The 15,253-nt window shown below is 34.8% G+C and overlaps 2 protein-coding genes across 5 annotated transcripts; both read left to right on the top strand.

Moving 5' to 3' along the window:
* On the top strand, positions 1 to 7,706 carry LOC112553974 (glycosylated lysosomal membrane protein-like). The gene is made up of 6 exons (XM_025221522.1): positions 1 to 158; positions 2,099 to 2,407; positions 3,039 to 3,254; positions 3,663 to 3,899; positions 4,303 to 4,589; positions 4,881 to 7,706. The coding sequence occupies exons 1-6, from the start codon at positions 72 to 74 to the stop codon at positions 5,074 to 5,076; spliced, it is 1,332 nt and encodes a 443-aa protein (XP_025077307.1). The 5' UTR covers positions 1 to 71; the 3' UTR covers positions 5,077 to 7,706.
* A 1,315-nt stretch (positions 7,707 to 9,021) lies between these two features.
* LOC112554597 (F-box/WD repeat-containing protein 2-like) lies at positions 9,022 to 14,747 on the top strand. Of its 4 annotated transcripts, none has more exons than XM_025222463.1 (5): positions 9,022 to 9,105; positions 10,249 to 10,492; positions 11,382 to 11,619; positions 12,694 to 13,462; positions 13,763 to 14,747. In XM_025222463.1, exons 1-5 carry the CDS (start codon positions 9,092 to 9,094, stop codon positions 13,917 to 13,919), a joined length of 1,422 nt encoding a protein of 473 aa, XP_025078248.1. In that variant the 5' UTR covers positions 9,022 to 9,091; the 3' UTR covers positions 13,920 to 14,747. The 4 variants fall into 4 exon arrangements, with proteins under 4 accessions (XP_025078248.1, XP_025078250.1, XP_025078249.1 ...); XM_025222465.1 differs by having other exon boundaries at positions 9,036 to 9,105; positions 10,253 to 10,492; XM_025222464.1 differs by lacking the exon at positions 9,022 to 9,105 and adding an exon at positions 9,120 to 9,889.
* Positions 14,748 to 15,253: the final 506 nt, after the last annotated feature.

The following is a 15,253-nucleotide window of genomic DNA, read 5'->3' on the forward strand; positions in this document are numbered from 1 at the left end:
TAGCCTCCCCTCTTTGTTACTACAAAGCATGTGACCGAAACGCGATCATGTGATTGTACCTCTTTACGAAGATGGCGTTAACTATCAGCAGTCTCCGCGTTGGGCTTTGCTGTTCATTGATTTTGGCTATGGTTGGAGCTGATCTGGATCAAAGAACTGTAAGCAGTCAATACCTACGTAACTGCATAAAACTAGACATTCTGGTATCTTTTTACCTTTTGCAGTATAGTGTTAGAGATGCCGTTTGATTATGATACCCCAAATAATAAGCATATATATATGATGCTTGGATTGACAGTCGTCAATGTTAATTTCAGTAAAACCCATGGTAAATATTTATGTTGGTTGAATATTTCTGAAAAACAACTAATTCTAGAAAGAAACTGGTTGTTAATGTAGACTTAAGCTTAATATGGTCACCGGTCATTTTCCCCAAAACTAACGCCCCAGTCACATTGTCCCGCAGCTTGAATATATCATACTTTTCTAGCTATGTCCATATCGCCCCAAGTAAGACCACTACGTCCCAACACTGAAAGCTGAATCGTCCCTGGACCAAAAGACGAATCATTCACCAATGGCAAAAGTAGCTATTAACATCAGATATTAACAACCGTTAATATTGTGAGCTCTCTACATACTAAGATCCGAATCTTCAACACAAATATAAATTCGGCCCTTCTATATGAATCTGAGACATGGCATGTGACAAACACCATCACCAGCAAGATGCAGACAGTCAACCGATGTCTGCACTAGATCCTCATCATCAGATGGCCCAAGAAGATCAGTGCAAACCTTTGGGAGAAAACCAACCAAACACCTGCCAGCTAAGACATCAAGAAGTGGAAGTAGGGGGGGGTGGATCAGTAACACCCTGCAAAAGCCGGCTGACAATTGAACGAGACAAGCTCTGGGCTGGAACCCACAGGGGTGGCGCAGGGTTGGGAGACCCAGACAGACATATGGAGATCGGTCCACAGCGAGGTGGAGGCAACTGGCATGACATGAACCCAACTGGTAAGGGACGCCCAGAACCAGATCCGATGCCGCGGTGTAGCTGCTGCCAGAGAGGTTTGTCTAAGATCACGAGAAGTCACTAGCCTTGTGAAAATTTCTCCTGCTGACTACTCAAAGTCACAGTATGATCGGTCTTGTTTTCACCAAAAGGTGGAGCATTAAGGGGTTAATTCTTCTGGATCTGATCTCCTGTTTTAGGTTGCTACAGCTTACTGTATTACTAGTTTAAGATTGTTTCATTCTTTCTCTTAAGAGGAGGGTTGTATTGTTAAATATTAGTGTCAGTTTGAATTTGAAATATAAGTCAACCTATAATTATATATAATATGAATAATCATTACCTTCTTAAGTTTAGAGTTATGCTCGAATAGTCCTGTTATTTAGTAAGACAATACCTGTCAACATGACATTTTGTGACTTATGCTACTACATCTACATGTTTTCTTTCTGGAGGTGCCTCCTTTTTATTTGAAATGATAAGTTTTTTTTATCAGCATTGACAAAGTAAATGGCATCAGAACAGTAAAAGAAGTAAAAATTTGCTTCCATGTGTGGCAGAAGAGTCATATTATCGTTCAAAGCCAGCGTTGCTGTTCCTGTTAAAAACTGACAGGCAATGGAGGAATTGTACTTTAAACAAACCAGTTAACCAGACACACTACTGTGTATATATATATACACACATACACATGTAAAGTGACTCAAATCAAGAAAATTGCAAGTGAATAGCAAATGTAACATCATCCGTATATAATATATAAAAAAAATTTGCTTAAAATGCTAGATTCTCATATAATGGTTTGTCTACTATTTAGATCACGAATAGATAGATACATCTGTATGACAAGAAAGCCAGTAACTGTCAAATTAGTTTTTTTCATTTTTTTTAAATTTATCGAATTTATATAAAGAATTATTTAATAATGAATTATTTATTGATTTATTTGTGTAAATTAGTGAATTGTAAATTAATGAAATGTCTAAATATGAAATGTTGATTATCATATACTGTATTTTATTTAGATATTACCATACTATTAAAGTTTAGCCAGCATCGTGATTACCGCTCTATTTTCAGCTCCATGTCATGCCTTATCCAGACTGTGATAAATATCCCAGCTGTGAACAAGCTCTGAATCAAAGTTCCTCAGATCCTGGTTTTCCTAATCTCATCTATGTTAGTGCAGTCGGTACTAAAGATAAACTGCACTTTGTGTTGACAACTATAAATGTGCCTTCTCTGCTTATTCTGCAAACCTCTATGGATGGACAGATGTACTTCAACTGGGATGGTATACTTTTAGCTGATAACATTACTGACATGGCCAATGCCATCAATGTATCAGCATCGTCTGTTCTGTACCAGTATTCAGTGCTTTTCACCAGAGTAAGTTGCATCTTAAAAAGTTGAATACTTTCTTTATTGTTTGTTTTGTTTTTAGAGTAAATATTTGTACAGATTGTAACTGAATATTTTACTACTACAACTCTTTCCTATTAAGTTGTTTGCACATTCGCCAAATAAACGTGCTCAGCAGACTGTAAAGAGATTGCTGCGTGCATCTTTATTATTTAGTGCAATGCAGTATGTAAACACATCAAAGTAGAAAATGAGCAGATTTTTAATTTTTTTTGTAAATTACTTCATTGTTTGCTTAAAGTGTTTTTGCTGTCAGAGTTAAGGCAGTCTTTCTACTTACTTCAAAGCTTGTAAAATGAAAAATAGGCTTTTTTTTTTTTCTTTTTCTGAGACTTCCTAACTATAGACATAGCTTGCTTGGTTTTTTTGGCGCATGCAGGGTTTGACAAAACTAGTTCCATACCAGAGTCTCATGTATACATCCAAAAGTGCTGTTTATATCCTGGGGAATCACAAGAAATTTGGATCAGCCCATTGCTTAAATGTTACGATATGCAAGATCAAGTTTTGACTGGTTAAGCAGGCTCTTTAGTGATCAATACACTTTTGTACTGTGCTTTTAATCTTTAACATTTATCTTTACATGGTGGTTTGGCAGTTAATAGAGTACAATGATACAAGTGATGTCGCAAATCTTGCGATAGCTGATGAGCCTAATTCCAAGACAGAGTGGAAGATCCATGATTTTAGGGACTTCAAGTGGATGAATGCCACCACAGGACAAGGAGGAAATTCCATCATTTTCAGTACTGCATATCATGACATCAATAAAACTGATGCTACCGGAAATCTTACAGGATCTCTGTATTTTGAGGTATGATATCTCAATAACCTTTCGACATTATCGCTAAATAAAAGTAAGAGTTGCTTTCCAGTTATTTTCATTTATTTGTTGGTTTACATTCTGCTTCAGCCAGGTATATATATATTTTGTATTTGACAATTTTTAAAAGGGAAAAAGGTTAAAACCTTTACTCTGTCAGATTTGGTAGGTTTTTATTTGCCTATATGTATAGAAGTGTAATTGTTTTGTTTAAACCATTTCAGAACTCACTGAAACCAGGCTTTTTACTCCATGAATTGATCACTTTTACAATAACATGGAGTGGCCAAAGGTTGTATGATGTCCATAGTCTGACTACAGGCTTATTGTTTTGAGACATTCAGTTTAAATAAAATGAGATTATTATTATTTTAATCTCATCTTTATCTGTGATTCTAGTTTGAAATGCATGGGGAAGATGGACGAGATGAGGATCTTCCCCACCTGATCTACAATACCAACATGACTCAGTTAAATTTTGTATTGGACAAGTATACTCCTGCCTTTGCCAACTCCCGCTTTGCACTTGAAGTTGCTGTCATCTCTAACTCATCTGTTCATGATGATCTTCCAGATGAGATGTCTATTGAAGAAACAAAGTCAATAGATGATGAATACTCTCCAGGAGTGTTTAAGGTAAGATTACAGGTGCAAGAAAGGACTTAAGAATGTGCATTTGAAACAATACAAAGCACTGATTTGTACAAAATGTTTATATTGAAGATGATAGATCACAAAATTTTCAACTAAGTTTTTTTCACAGTTGGGGTTAGACTGTTAGTTAAAGGATGTTTTAGTAGAATCCGACTTGAACAAAAGAAAAAATTTAAAAAAATTAAGGTAACAATTCATTGAGAACACAATTTTACTTGTAGAATTTTAAAAAGTTCTTATTGACTTCCGTCATCTTTGCAGCTGGGGATTATTTTCCCATCATAAGGTTATTTTCCAGATATATTATTGGTACAACATTTGTATACTTTGTGGTCATTTTAAATAAGAATAAATAAAATCTTTTTATCAAAACTATTTGTTGCAGATTGTGAACTGGTACTCCAGACAAAACCACAAGGATGCTGGTGGCTATATTCAGTGGAAGCCTGTTTGTTACTTAGATGCCCATAGAGCACGAGACAAAGGGACTGAAGTACAGTATTATGGTCTTACTGGTACTCAACACATCGATGACATACTCAACACAAGTGTGGCCTTCGCTTACTTTGGTGATCGTCTGTATACTGACAAAAATGTTGTCCGTAAAGCTTCCAACATTTCATTTGGGTTTTCTAATGATGGATTTTATGTCGGCAGCAACTACACTGCTTGGTGAGAAGAAATTGAAGTGTTTTGTTCTTGTTCTTGAAAAGTTATATTAGTTGGAATTGGTATGTATCATAACTTCAAAATACAATTTTCTAGTTAAAGCACAGTGCTGTGTCTAGCCTCTAAGGATGATGGGACAGAATGTCCTAGATTAAGGAAATCGATTTAAATATCCTACTCCCAACAAGTAGCAGTCTTATTATTGGTAAAGAAAGGAACTATAATAAATAAAATATAAAAACTTTGACAAAATTAGTGTTGACGTTCAGGCTACTAAAAATATTTGTTTTGCAGGACTGTTTCAATTGGCTTTGGCACCCCACCAGAAGAGTCTATTTCCACAATGGTTATTGCTGTTATTGCCGCAGGACTTGGCATCCCTGTTATCATCATTGTGATAGGTGGCCTGTACGTGTGTATCAAAAGACGAAGAAGCCAAACTTATGAGCCTCTAGGCAATGGATCAGGCAGTTATGCACCAGTAAATTGATAAGCAATAGATAATTTGACTTAAGGTTTACTTTCTTATTCTGAATTGAAATTCTTGAGAAAATTCACTTGAACAACATATGTTCCTAATGCTTTTTCATTACCTTTGTATGAAGTTTCCCCTTTCCCTAGTAGTTGAGAAAGTTCTGTTTTAGATGAGGGTCTTGCAAAAAGTACAAAAACACAAAAAAAGAAAGGATTTAGTGTTAAACTTTGTGATTTACTGAAGATTTATTTGTTACTACATGTATCATAAAATGTTTGGAAGAGAAATAACTTGTGTATAAAGTCTCTGCCCCATGTATGCATTTGTAAAATATTTTAAATGCATAGATTTTCACATTTCTTTATTTAAGCTATAATTTTTATAGTGTCTTTTTTATGTTTGGGCTATCTTCTCCTTCTCCTCTTTCACACAATCAAAGCTCCATTTCCATCAAGATTTGTAAACCAAGTCTTTCAAAAAAAGATAACACAAATATTAAAAGCTATGTACATATGTTTGCCAGTATCTCATGTTCTTATGACATAAATTTTGAGATCTTATAAAACATTAAGGCTGGCTTGACGCATCAGTTTTGACTTTGTGGTTTATTTCTTTCAGTAATCACAAACAATATAGCACAAATATGACTTGAAATGAACAAAATAAATGTGTTCCTAGCCCTTTTAAGAGACTGTACATGTTTATTAAGCAGTGTGCCTTCTCTGATGAGATGAACAGCCTGTAGGTGAGGGCAGTATAAATACGTTTTATGGATTTTTTTTCAATGAAGAGGTGATTCCTGCTCGATAGTTGAATTCTTCTCTTACCTCCCCAACCTCTTTTTTGTCTGCTCTATTTTTACAGTCTTGGTCATAAGTAAAACTTTGCTCTTTAAGATGTGCACAGATTATGTGTCCTGATGAATACTCACCTCTCATTTTCACAAGTTGATTGAAAATCAAAAGGTTAGGTAATGACAACATGCAGCTTTGTTAATAGATTAATTCACCAAAGGCAAGAAAATGTTGTGCTTAGAGTTATCATACAATAATAAAATGTATAGAATGGAACCAACAGGAGTCCTTACAATTCTGAAGCTGGCTAGTTTGTCCTTGCAGTAATAACACTAACAGGTTGATATTGTCATGTATTATTTTATTTAGATGATGTTCAGAAGGCATTCCATGCTGCTTTAAGCAGTGTATATGACACTTTTTTTCATAGAGATGCATTACTTTTGTATTTTTGCTTTATAATTCATTTCTTCTGGTGGAGCATGAAGTTTCTCAGAAAAAAAGTTTATGCAGCTCTGTTTGGATGTATTTTTTTGTAAAATCTCTAAAAGGAGACTGGTTGACCATTATGAATACAACTAATATAGCTAACAGATTAACAGACAAAAGAACAAAGACATCAGAATTTCTTATGCACCTTTGTCTTTTGTTACATAAAGTCATAACTACTGACTTAAATACGTGTTACCAAAGCAAAGGTTTATCTCTTGCTGTTTGTGCAATTTTGACTGAAAGAAAGATATGTTAACAGTGATCAGATGAAAATATTGTATCATTGTGTCTCAGATTGCTAAACTAAGCTTAAAATAATGAAGGTCCATGTCATACTGAAAAATTAAGAAATTGCAATTATAGTGTTAAACTCAATGCCCAGATTTTATATATTTTTTAACAGATTTATTGGGCTTTTTTCATTTTGTTTGTATGCTCCACTCGGCATTGTTTACTGGGTGTAATTAGCGATAAGAAACACTAGACAGCCATCAAGTACATATACGAACGCTGCTTTGTATATAACAGAAATCAGTGGCTGCTGGTATTGTGATTTCCTTATAACATGAAACATTGCTGAATTGTTTTACGCTACAACAAAAGAAGCCACAAAATTGTGTGCATCTACAAAGCTGTTGTTGAAAAATCGTATCTAATTTTTATCATTAGTTTTTTTTTGTTTTGTTTTGGTTTTTTTTTTTCATTTTTGTGAAGCATATTTTTTTTGTCAGAGAACTAAAAAATTAATGTTAGAGTATCATGACAGTTTTTTCCTCAGTTTATTATACAAGCATGAACTTTGTATGTTTGACTTTAAAACTTCAAGTTACACTTCATGGTTTAAAAAAAAACATAGAATCTTATTGGAAGTGTGTTTGTATATGAATGAATGTAAAACAAAAGGAAGTGCTGTGATTTATTGCAAAAGCAAGATGTGAAAATGGTGCCTCTCTGTTTCACTATGTTTGTCAAGGATGAGAGAGATTATTTGCTTAATTAGCTTGTTGGGAAAAATGTTTCTTCAAGGATGCTGTGATTTGACACTTATTTCAATGTACAAAGATCTAGACCTATATACTGGTAATTATTGCTGCTATTCAGAGAAGCAAGAAATGTAGATCGGGCATGTCAAACTTAGAATCTTCCAAAAGCACCATGAGTCACATTTGTGTTGTCAAGGGCAGCACACATACGCAGGTCCCTTTGAGTAAGCCATGTTTAACATGCCTGATATAGACCAAAGTTTTCCACCTGACAGACTGAATGTGCAAATGAAGAAATGGATGACTTGAAAATTGCTTAGATTGTACAAACTAATAAAGCATTGCATTTTGAAAATAAATATTGTTTTACACCATTTTCCCTATTTTGTCATTGACAACACTGTGAATGTAAGTGATGAGTTCTCTAATTATTTTTATGAAATACACCTTTGGGATGTACGCGTGTCAGCAACTAAGGCTATATTACGGTAATACGTGCAGACAGCGTGCCGAGAGAGAAATTCAAGCCAACCTTCACTGATTTACATACAGCGCTAATTATTCTTACGGTTATAAGGATATTTCACTGTGCAAGTACATTTTATATTGATTTTCATAGTACGTAGTTCTAATATATTCTTGAGGCATGTTTATGCTCAGGTGGATAGGGTTAATAACCAACACATTGCGGGTTACAAACGAAAGTGTGCATAGCAATTACATTTTCACGAACGTTTTAACTGGGCTAGAATGGCTACCGTTAAATTGCTTTTACTGCAGACATAGATAAACACCTCATCATTATAACAAAACATGTTGGAAAAAAATACAAACAGGCTTGTAGTGATTGCGGCAAGATGTGGAGGTAGTTTTAAACATTGAAATTAACAAATATAATACATTTACTGTAAAATTTTTGAATTGGTAGTGATTGTATCTGCGAGTGCAAAAGATTCGTACATGTAACTAAGCGATTAACTGGGAATTCTAAATCCTGAGAGGTTGAGGTATGAAGAGAAAAAAAATGTACAATCTTATTAATGGGCACCGATCTCTTCGGCTAACCTGATTAGTGAAAAACACCACGGTCTAAGCATCAAGCATTCACTTTAACATTTATAACGCAATGAAAGCAATAAAAACTAAGCTCCAGCCTCATACCACGGACGTATATAGAGATATTAGATTAGTTCATGCTCATACTATGCTACCACAGAGGATCCTCGTTGATACTATTAGTTCAACCAGGAACTTGTATTACTTGACTGCTGATTTTTTTTTCCAGTTAATTACTAAAACGAGGCATGCTACTATAAATCTTCCAGTTTATTCACATTTCAGATTAACTACTAATACGAGGCATACTATTAATCCAAACTTTCCGGTTTAGTTACATCATGGACATTATTTTGTGGTCACATTCTTTGTATAGGCTCGCCGAGACTAACAGCGGAGAACTTCGCTAGAGGCTAAGCGATGGTCTTGGCAGACAGCAATACATCTATACACATCCATGGGTCACTGTTAGTCCTTACTAATCAACTTGTCTTTAGAATCTTGTAGATAATTACGAAATTAAAGATATCAATATATGAGATTTATTTCTTAAGCATTAAAGAAAAACTAAACTGAGATGACAAAAGTGGAGCAGTATGTAAACCATGATGTAAACACAAATTTAGTGAAAGTGAATAGCTTCCCCTGATATTTCGCCGGCAGACTACGCCGAGTACACTCAAAGGGAACTAAAATATTTTAAGTATGGCATTTAAGCGGTATGTGAATTATTTAACATGTTTAATCATTTTATGCCACTTCAAATTATGTTTCAATGGGGGGACGTTGTTAAAGACAGTTACCTCCCTTCAGACAGCGTCTGCTGATGACTGTTGGTAGAATGAGAGATGTGCACAGATCTCTACTATCTGTTGGAAGGAATCTTTAAAGGCCCAGCTTTACCTTTGAATAAATCATCTGTCAGAAGATTTGAAATACAATGTTACGTATTTATCACAAAACTATTCAGTTACAAGTTAAATATGGTTTTCCTTCTAGAAAAAAATCAACATTTTTAAAGGACTAGTGGGGAGTAAATTTGTTTTCGAATGATTAGATAAATCTTTTTGCAAGACACTTTTTCTTGGTGAATACACCACTTTCGTTTTCGAGATGCAAGCTTATAATCATTACCATGCACAGAAAAGGGTTAAAATTATAACTCACATTTGTACACTGACTCACCTAATTAACATCATATATATAATATTAGGGTCATATTCATTGGCAGAGACCTTCACAACACAATTTTTTTTTTTTTGAAAAAAAAGATGTCCAATCCTGAAATTTGTGCTGCTGACCTCATTCTGTGCATGTTGATATTCAAGAATGGAAGAATAAGGACGGAAAGCTCCAAACACAAAGCAGTAACAATAACTTTAATCTGAAGCTGATCATGAATTCAAGGGACACAAGAACAAGATAAGTTTAAAAGCTAGTGAGTTTAAAAAGTGAGTTTAAAAGTGAGTTTTAGATCAGCTTGCGGAGAGTCTGCCATAAGAGGTATTGATTACACTGTCAGCAATACATTGTGAGATCACAAAAAAAGCAACAAGCACCACATAAATTCAAGAAAAGATGCAAGACTCCCACTCTTACCTTACCTTTTTTTATTTCTGTTAACAATGTCGTGTTAAGAGACATAAGACTAACATTTTTATCCTAATTAAATGGTATTTTTAATTGTGCTGTTTAGATATCCCTAAACGATCCTCATTGTAGGACACAGAAACCCAAACTTTTGCTGTTTAGAGATTCCCAATCAAATCCAGACAACCTCAGCATTTGTGAGAATTCTAGAAAGTTGTGAAATGAGGAATGCTTAATTGTAAAAATACGTATATTATTTTTTCTTTTGTTAGACAGTCATTTGATTTTCAAGATTGGCTGAACATTCTTAAGGTGAATATAAAGAGTCTGTCAAATGAGGAAATCAGCACACTGTTTCAAGAACTGTTGCAATCTTGTTCACCATGTCAGAAGATGTATCTGCAAGAACATCTGCAACATATTTTCCTGTGGAACCCTTTCATTGATCTGGACTGTCTTCCATTCCAAAAAATTCTGCACGTTTTAGATGTTCAGAGTTTAGCCAGATGTCGACAGGTGAGTTTACATATGTGAGTTATTTTATACTATAAAGCAATAAAGGTAACAAACATTTTCAGAGGTTGAGAAAGTTCAGGCTATTTATACAAGTAACAGTGGATCATTTCATAATAATAGCAAGCATGGTACAGGTAACCAAGATGCTTTCATCTAGCTGTGACAGTGAGATTTTTCATGTGATCTAGTGAAACACAAGTTCTTTGTTAACATAGGCAGTCTGGAATAAAAAGACAGCATTGATGACTGCAAGATAGTTTTATTATCCAGTGTTTGCCAGTCAGAAAATGTAAAAGGTTTTCAGACTGAATGTTAAAAATTGTTGGGGCTTTAAGTTAAAATGGTTGATTTGAGGACAAAATCAGTGTAAGTGTATTGATATCAACTGTGATCTTGATCCTTGATTTCATGAAAATGCTTTAATTAATAGTATCATTATGTTATGGCTGCAAAGGTTTGTTACTGATCTTTGGTAACAAATTTCAACTTTTATATCAGGTTTATTTCAAAACATCTTTTGCACTGAGACCTCTGACCTAATCTCATCTTCAAACATAATACCATTGTTTACTTTTTCCAGCACTTAGTAAATTTTGTTTTACTTGATTGGAAGCACTCACAAAATTTATAGGTGTTTTCATATGATGGGAAACATTGCTTAATTGCTTAATCATTGGAATTTTTTTTTATTCTGCAATATTTTTTTTGACTTGCATGAAAGGAAAGATTGTTCAGCTACATGATTGATTAGTGACCTTCATTGCATATGAAAGCTGTTATAAATTTTAACTCTTCCTGTACTGTTTGCACCTGCAGATGCAAACATCGTCATGACTACAGTTAAACTATATCCATTTGTCTGTATTGAATGAGTTTTTTTTTTTGACAGGTATGCAAGGCGTGGAATATTGCTGTGTCATCCAACTCTCGATTGTGGTGGCTGTGGTGCAAGCGTGATGGAGCCCAGGTTGGAGATTATGAAAGCAAACATGATTATATATCTCTTTATGTTAAACTTAAGCATGTCTTGAAAAAACTGTCATTGGGAACATTCTTCTCATGGGAGCCAATACCTGCACCTAAAGGTGTGCTTCGTATTGTGTACAAGGATGGCATCTTTGTGTTTGGTATGCATTTTTTTTTCTTTTACAAAAGAGAATTTTTATATGAGGCCAAAGCTTTGTTTTAAGAATACAGTGATTCAGTTCTGTCAATCAGTTAACTGTTTTATTGATGAAGACTTGCTTTAAACTGCAGTTTTTGGCTTAGTCATGCTGGTTATAGACCACTTATGATGCAGAATTACAAACTTCATCTGTTCTTTATTGTACTGATCGTTATGCAAACATAATCTAACATAGCCTAACCTATATCCACTTAATGAAATGGGTACAACGAACCTGTGGGACAACATGTTAAAATTAAAGTAAAACAACCAAAACGAAGTCTTGACTTTCTTGATAATAGTTTTTGGCCTGAAATAGTTAATGTACTGCTGTTTAGTAATGGTTTATATATAGCACTAATGCTTTTTTTATGTACTTATTTAGGTATTTATTTTATCAGTTCATGTTACTGTGCTAGTGCTGCTAGATAATCAGAGCCGCACGTAGATGGCAGTTATTGAAAGAACTATTCTTCTGATAACTACCATATATAAATATATGCTATAGTTATTGATATTTAAATGTTCATGACAGATGACTTTACACAGAATAGCAATACAAAGGTAATAACTTTGCTCTGAATGCATTGAGTTGTGGGCTGCAAATGTTCTGCTATAAAAGGAAATGAAAGGATGTAAAGAGAAAACCCATAATAACGAAACATGAATAAGAAGCAGAAGAGAGCTGATGGTCTTTGTTATTAGTACATGTGGTACACAAATTTTAAGTTGTTATAAACATGTGTAGAAATGTGGATATGATTACGTGCTGAAATAATCAGATAACATCACCATTTCTAATAAGCCATTTTCCATCCTTATTATAGGAAATAGAGAATTTGTTTTTTGTAAAAGTTTATGCTTCTTTATGATTTTGTTTTAGTAATTAATCTCTCCTTTACATTTAGACTGTGCTGTCATTGTATATTTTATATACAAAATGACCAGATACAATGATAAAATGTGACTACTGTTTGTCACTTGCCTGCATATACATATATCAAGCCCTGATAATTGCATTGTTTTGTGTTGCCAGAGCTTTATGGACGAAACAGTACAACATGTCTGATGGACACTCAAAGTTATGAAGTACTTCAGGAGTTGCAAAGTGACCGCCTGTCTTGTCTTACATTCCGTGATAACATCATTGTGGCTGGATCATTTTTGGCTGGCATGTGGGTGTGGCAGCTTGGTGGTTTTGTGAATAAACAGGTACTCCAGGGCCACGCTGGAGCAACGATCTGTGCTGACATTCATCCCAGTAAATCCTTTGTTGTCACTGGGTCAGCTGACAAGACTGTCATTCTGCACAACTTGGATGTTGGTGCTTCACACCATCTGCATGTAGGGCCCATAGAAAACCACGTGCGACATGTACACTTTCTGCCTCAAAACAGCACAGAACAATTTAGAATTTGTGTGGGTGAACAATCTCGCATTGTTGTAGCTGTTGTGGACAAAAATGGGCATTGTCTGGCATATAGTCAGCACCTTGCATCAGGCGGGGGACGGTATTGTTCATTCTCTCATGCAAGTCATGATGAGAATCTTTTTTATGTGTCAGTCATGGAAGAGGCTGGTTTCTGTTCTGTAATCAGCTACCATCTCAGTGAAACAGACTTTACTGAAGAAAAAGCAGTCATCACTGGGCTTAAAAGCTGTGCGCATGTCATAGGATGTGGTAGGAGGTTTCTAATGATTCTTTACACCATTCCTCTTGCAGAAACTGACAACAGCCACAATTTTCTCATCTTTGATCTCACCAAGAGCCAGATAATTGCACGGACATTTATTCCAATTAGAAGGTGAGTTATGTATTATTTGGGAAAGTTTGGATTGTGCAAATTAGAGTGTAATAAGATAAAAACGTGGAAGAGAAAGTTGAGAAATAATGTGAAAATGTTGAAGAAAAACCATAAAGTGGTGTGACTGTTATCTGACAAATGAGAAAGCAAATGCGATAAGCATCATTAATATTTACATTCTTACAGTTTGAGTAGTATATTTCAGCCTTCTTGAACACATAATCAAAAAGTTCATTCCAGAGAGAATTTTTTGTTTAATTAACAAGGTGGTTTTTTTTTTCTTTCTTTCTTTTTCAACAGCAGTGAAAATGCATGGACTGTCAGTGTTGGAGACACTGACTGGCTTCATGGTCTCAGCTCAGACACTTTGTGTTCCAGAAAATTCTTGATTGTGTTTGTCTCTTATGATGGAGAACTTTGTTGTATGAGTTGGGATCAAACGCTGTGGAAGGCATAGCAAGGATATATTAATTCTTTTGGCGGCTAACATGAGGCAATATTTTACAATGACTGCTTTCATGGTATCATAAACTGAAATTAATCAGGGCTCACATCTGAATGTATCTCAGGGTTATTCAGATATATAGTATAGAATGTCTGTCCAGAAAGTATTGAGAGTTGTATTTTTTAATTTATTTTAAAAAATGTACAATTCAGTATTATCACCTTCAGAAAATATTATCCTTATGAAAACACAGGACACTCCCAGTGCCCATGCCATTGTTGGTAATAGTGCTGGAAATCGTCAACTGTGAGGGTATTCAATCTTGGTTGTGGCTGTGTAGATGTTGCTTACTTTGCCGAAGTGGTGACCTTTTAAATGTGTTTTAATATTTGGGAACAAGAAGAAATCATACAGAGCCAAGTCAGGGCTATAAGGTGGATGTGGAAGGACTAGAAGTTTCTTTTCAACAAAAGATTCTCTCACAGCCATTGATTCATGACCCTATGTATTGCTATGACATACCTCTGCTCTCAACATACTTGCATTGTTCCTGTGACAAGGCTTTTCGAAAGGGTTTTTCAAAAACAATCTTATGGGTACCTCAGAAACTAGAATGTAACTACCATTTATCAGAGATTCCATTCTAAATGGCTTTGATTACCATCCGTAAGCCCAACATATAGTTTCTGAATTTCATTCTCATTGTTTTCTGAACAGATCATATCTGTGTATGCAAGTTGTAGTGGAAGTGTCAGCATTATTTTGTGTGAGTCTGGCTTCATCTGCAGAAACACATAATCTCAATCTTTGCATTTAGATTTTGAATAAATATTTTCTGTGTCCAAAGTTTTGTTTTTTTTTTTTGTATGTTGATGATGAAATACATGTACAATATGCTATGCACTATCGAATAATTTTCTTGTGTAGCTTATGCTGAAGTTGGTAGCCTAATTCTATCACTTTTATGCTCTTTCCCTACGCTTCATGGAAGTGAATACAGTTTTAACAGTTTTCTCCCCTGAAGTATATCATCATTTATAGATACATTATTTGACATTTGCTCAGTGCCCAAACATAATCCAGGCAGCAATCTCTGTTATGGCTAGATACTTGTACACATGAATGGGAGGAGAGAAAAGGAAAGTTTTAAGAGAATGGCAGGAAAATACATGCAAGTCAGCCATGTAGGGTCAAATGGTGTTTCCCTTAATATGGTGTCCCATTGGTAACATCCAATCAACATTTAGCAGTTTTCATAATGTCATGCTCACACTGGACTATGGGCAAACCAGCAGTTAAAATTGCTTAATAATTTGATAAAGATTACATGGGATATTAAAGGACTA

The sequence above is a fragment of the Pomacea canaliculata genome, linkage group LG13 (genome assembly GCF_003073045.1).
Source record: "Pomacea canaliculata isolate SZHN2017 linkage group LG13, ASM307304v1, whole genome shotgun sequence".
Classification (NCBI taxonomy): domain Eukaryota; kingdom Metazoa; phylum Mollusca; class Gastropoda; order Architaenioglossa; family Ampullariidae; genus Pomacea; species Pomacea canaliculata.

Bases quoted from the DNA above. Each gene is read 5' to 3' on its own strand.
- LOC112553974 (XM_025221522.1), top strand. From the start codon at position 72: ATGGCGTTAACTATCAGCAGTCTCCGCGTTGGGCTTTGCTGTTCATTG. The intron at 159-2,098 runs GTAAGCAGTCAA...CTCTATTTTCAG, and splicing joins CTGATCTGGATCAAAGAACT to CTCCATGTCATGCCTTATCC. The intron at 3,900-4,302 runs GTAAGATTACAG...TATTTGTTGCAG, and splicing joins ACTCTCCAGGAGTGTTTAAG to ATTGTGAACTGGTACTCCAG.
- LOC112554597 (XM_025222463.1), top strand. The intron at 11,620-12,693 runs GTATGCATTTTT...TTGTGTTGCCAG, and splicing joins GGATGGCATCTTTGTGTTTG to AGCTTTATGGACGAAACAGT. The intron at 13,463-13,762 runs GTGAGTTATGTA...CTTTTTCAACAG, and splicing joins ACATTTATTCCAATTAGAAG to CAGTGAAAATGCATGGACTG.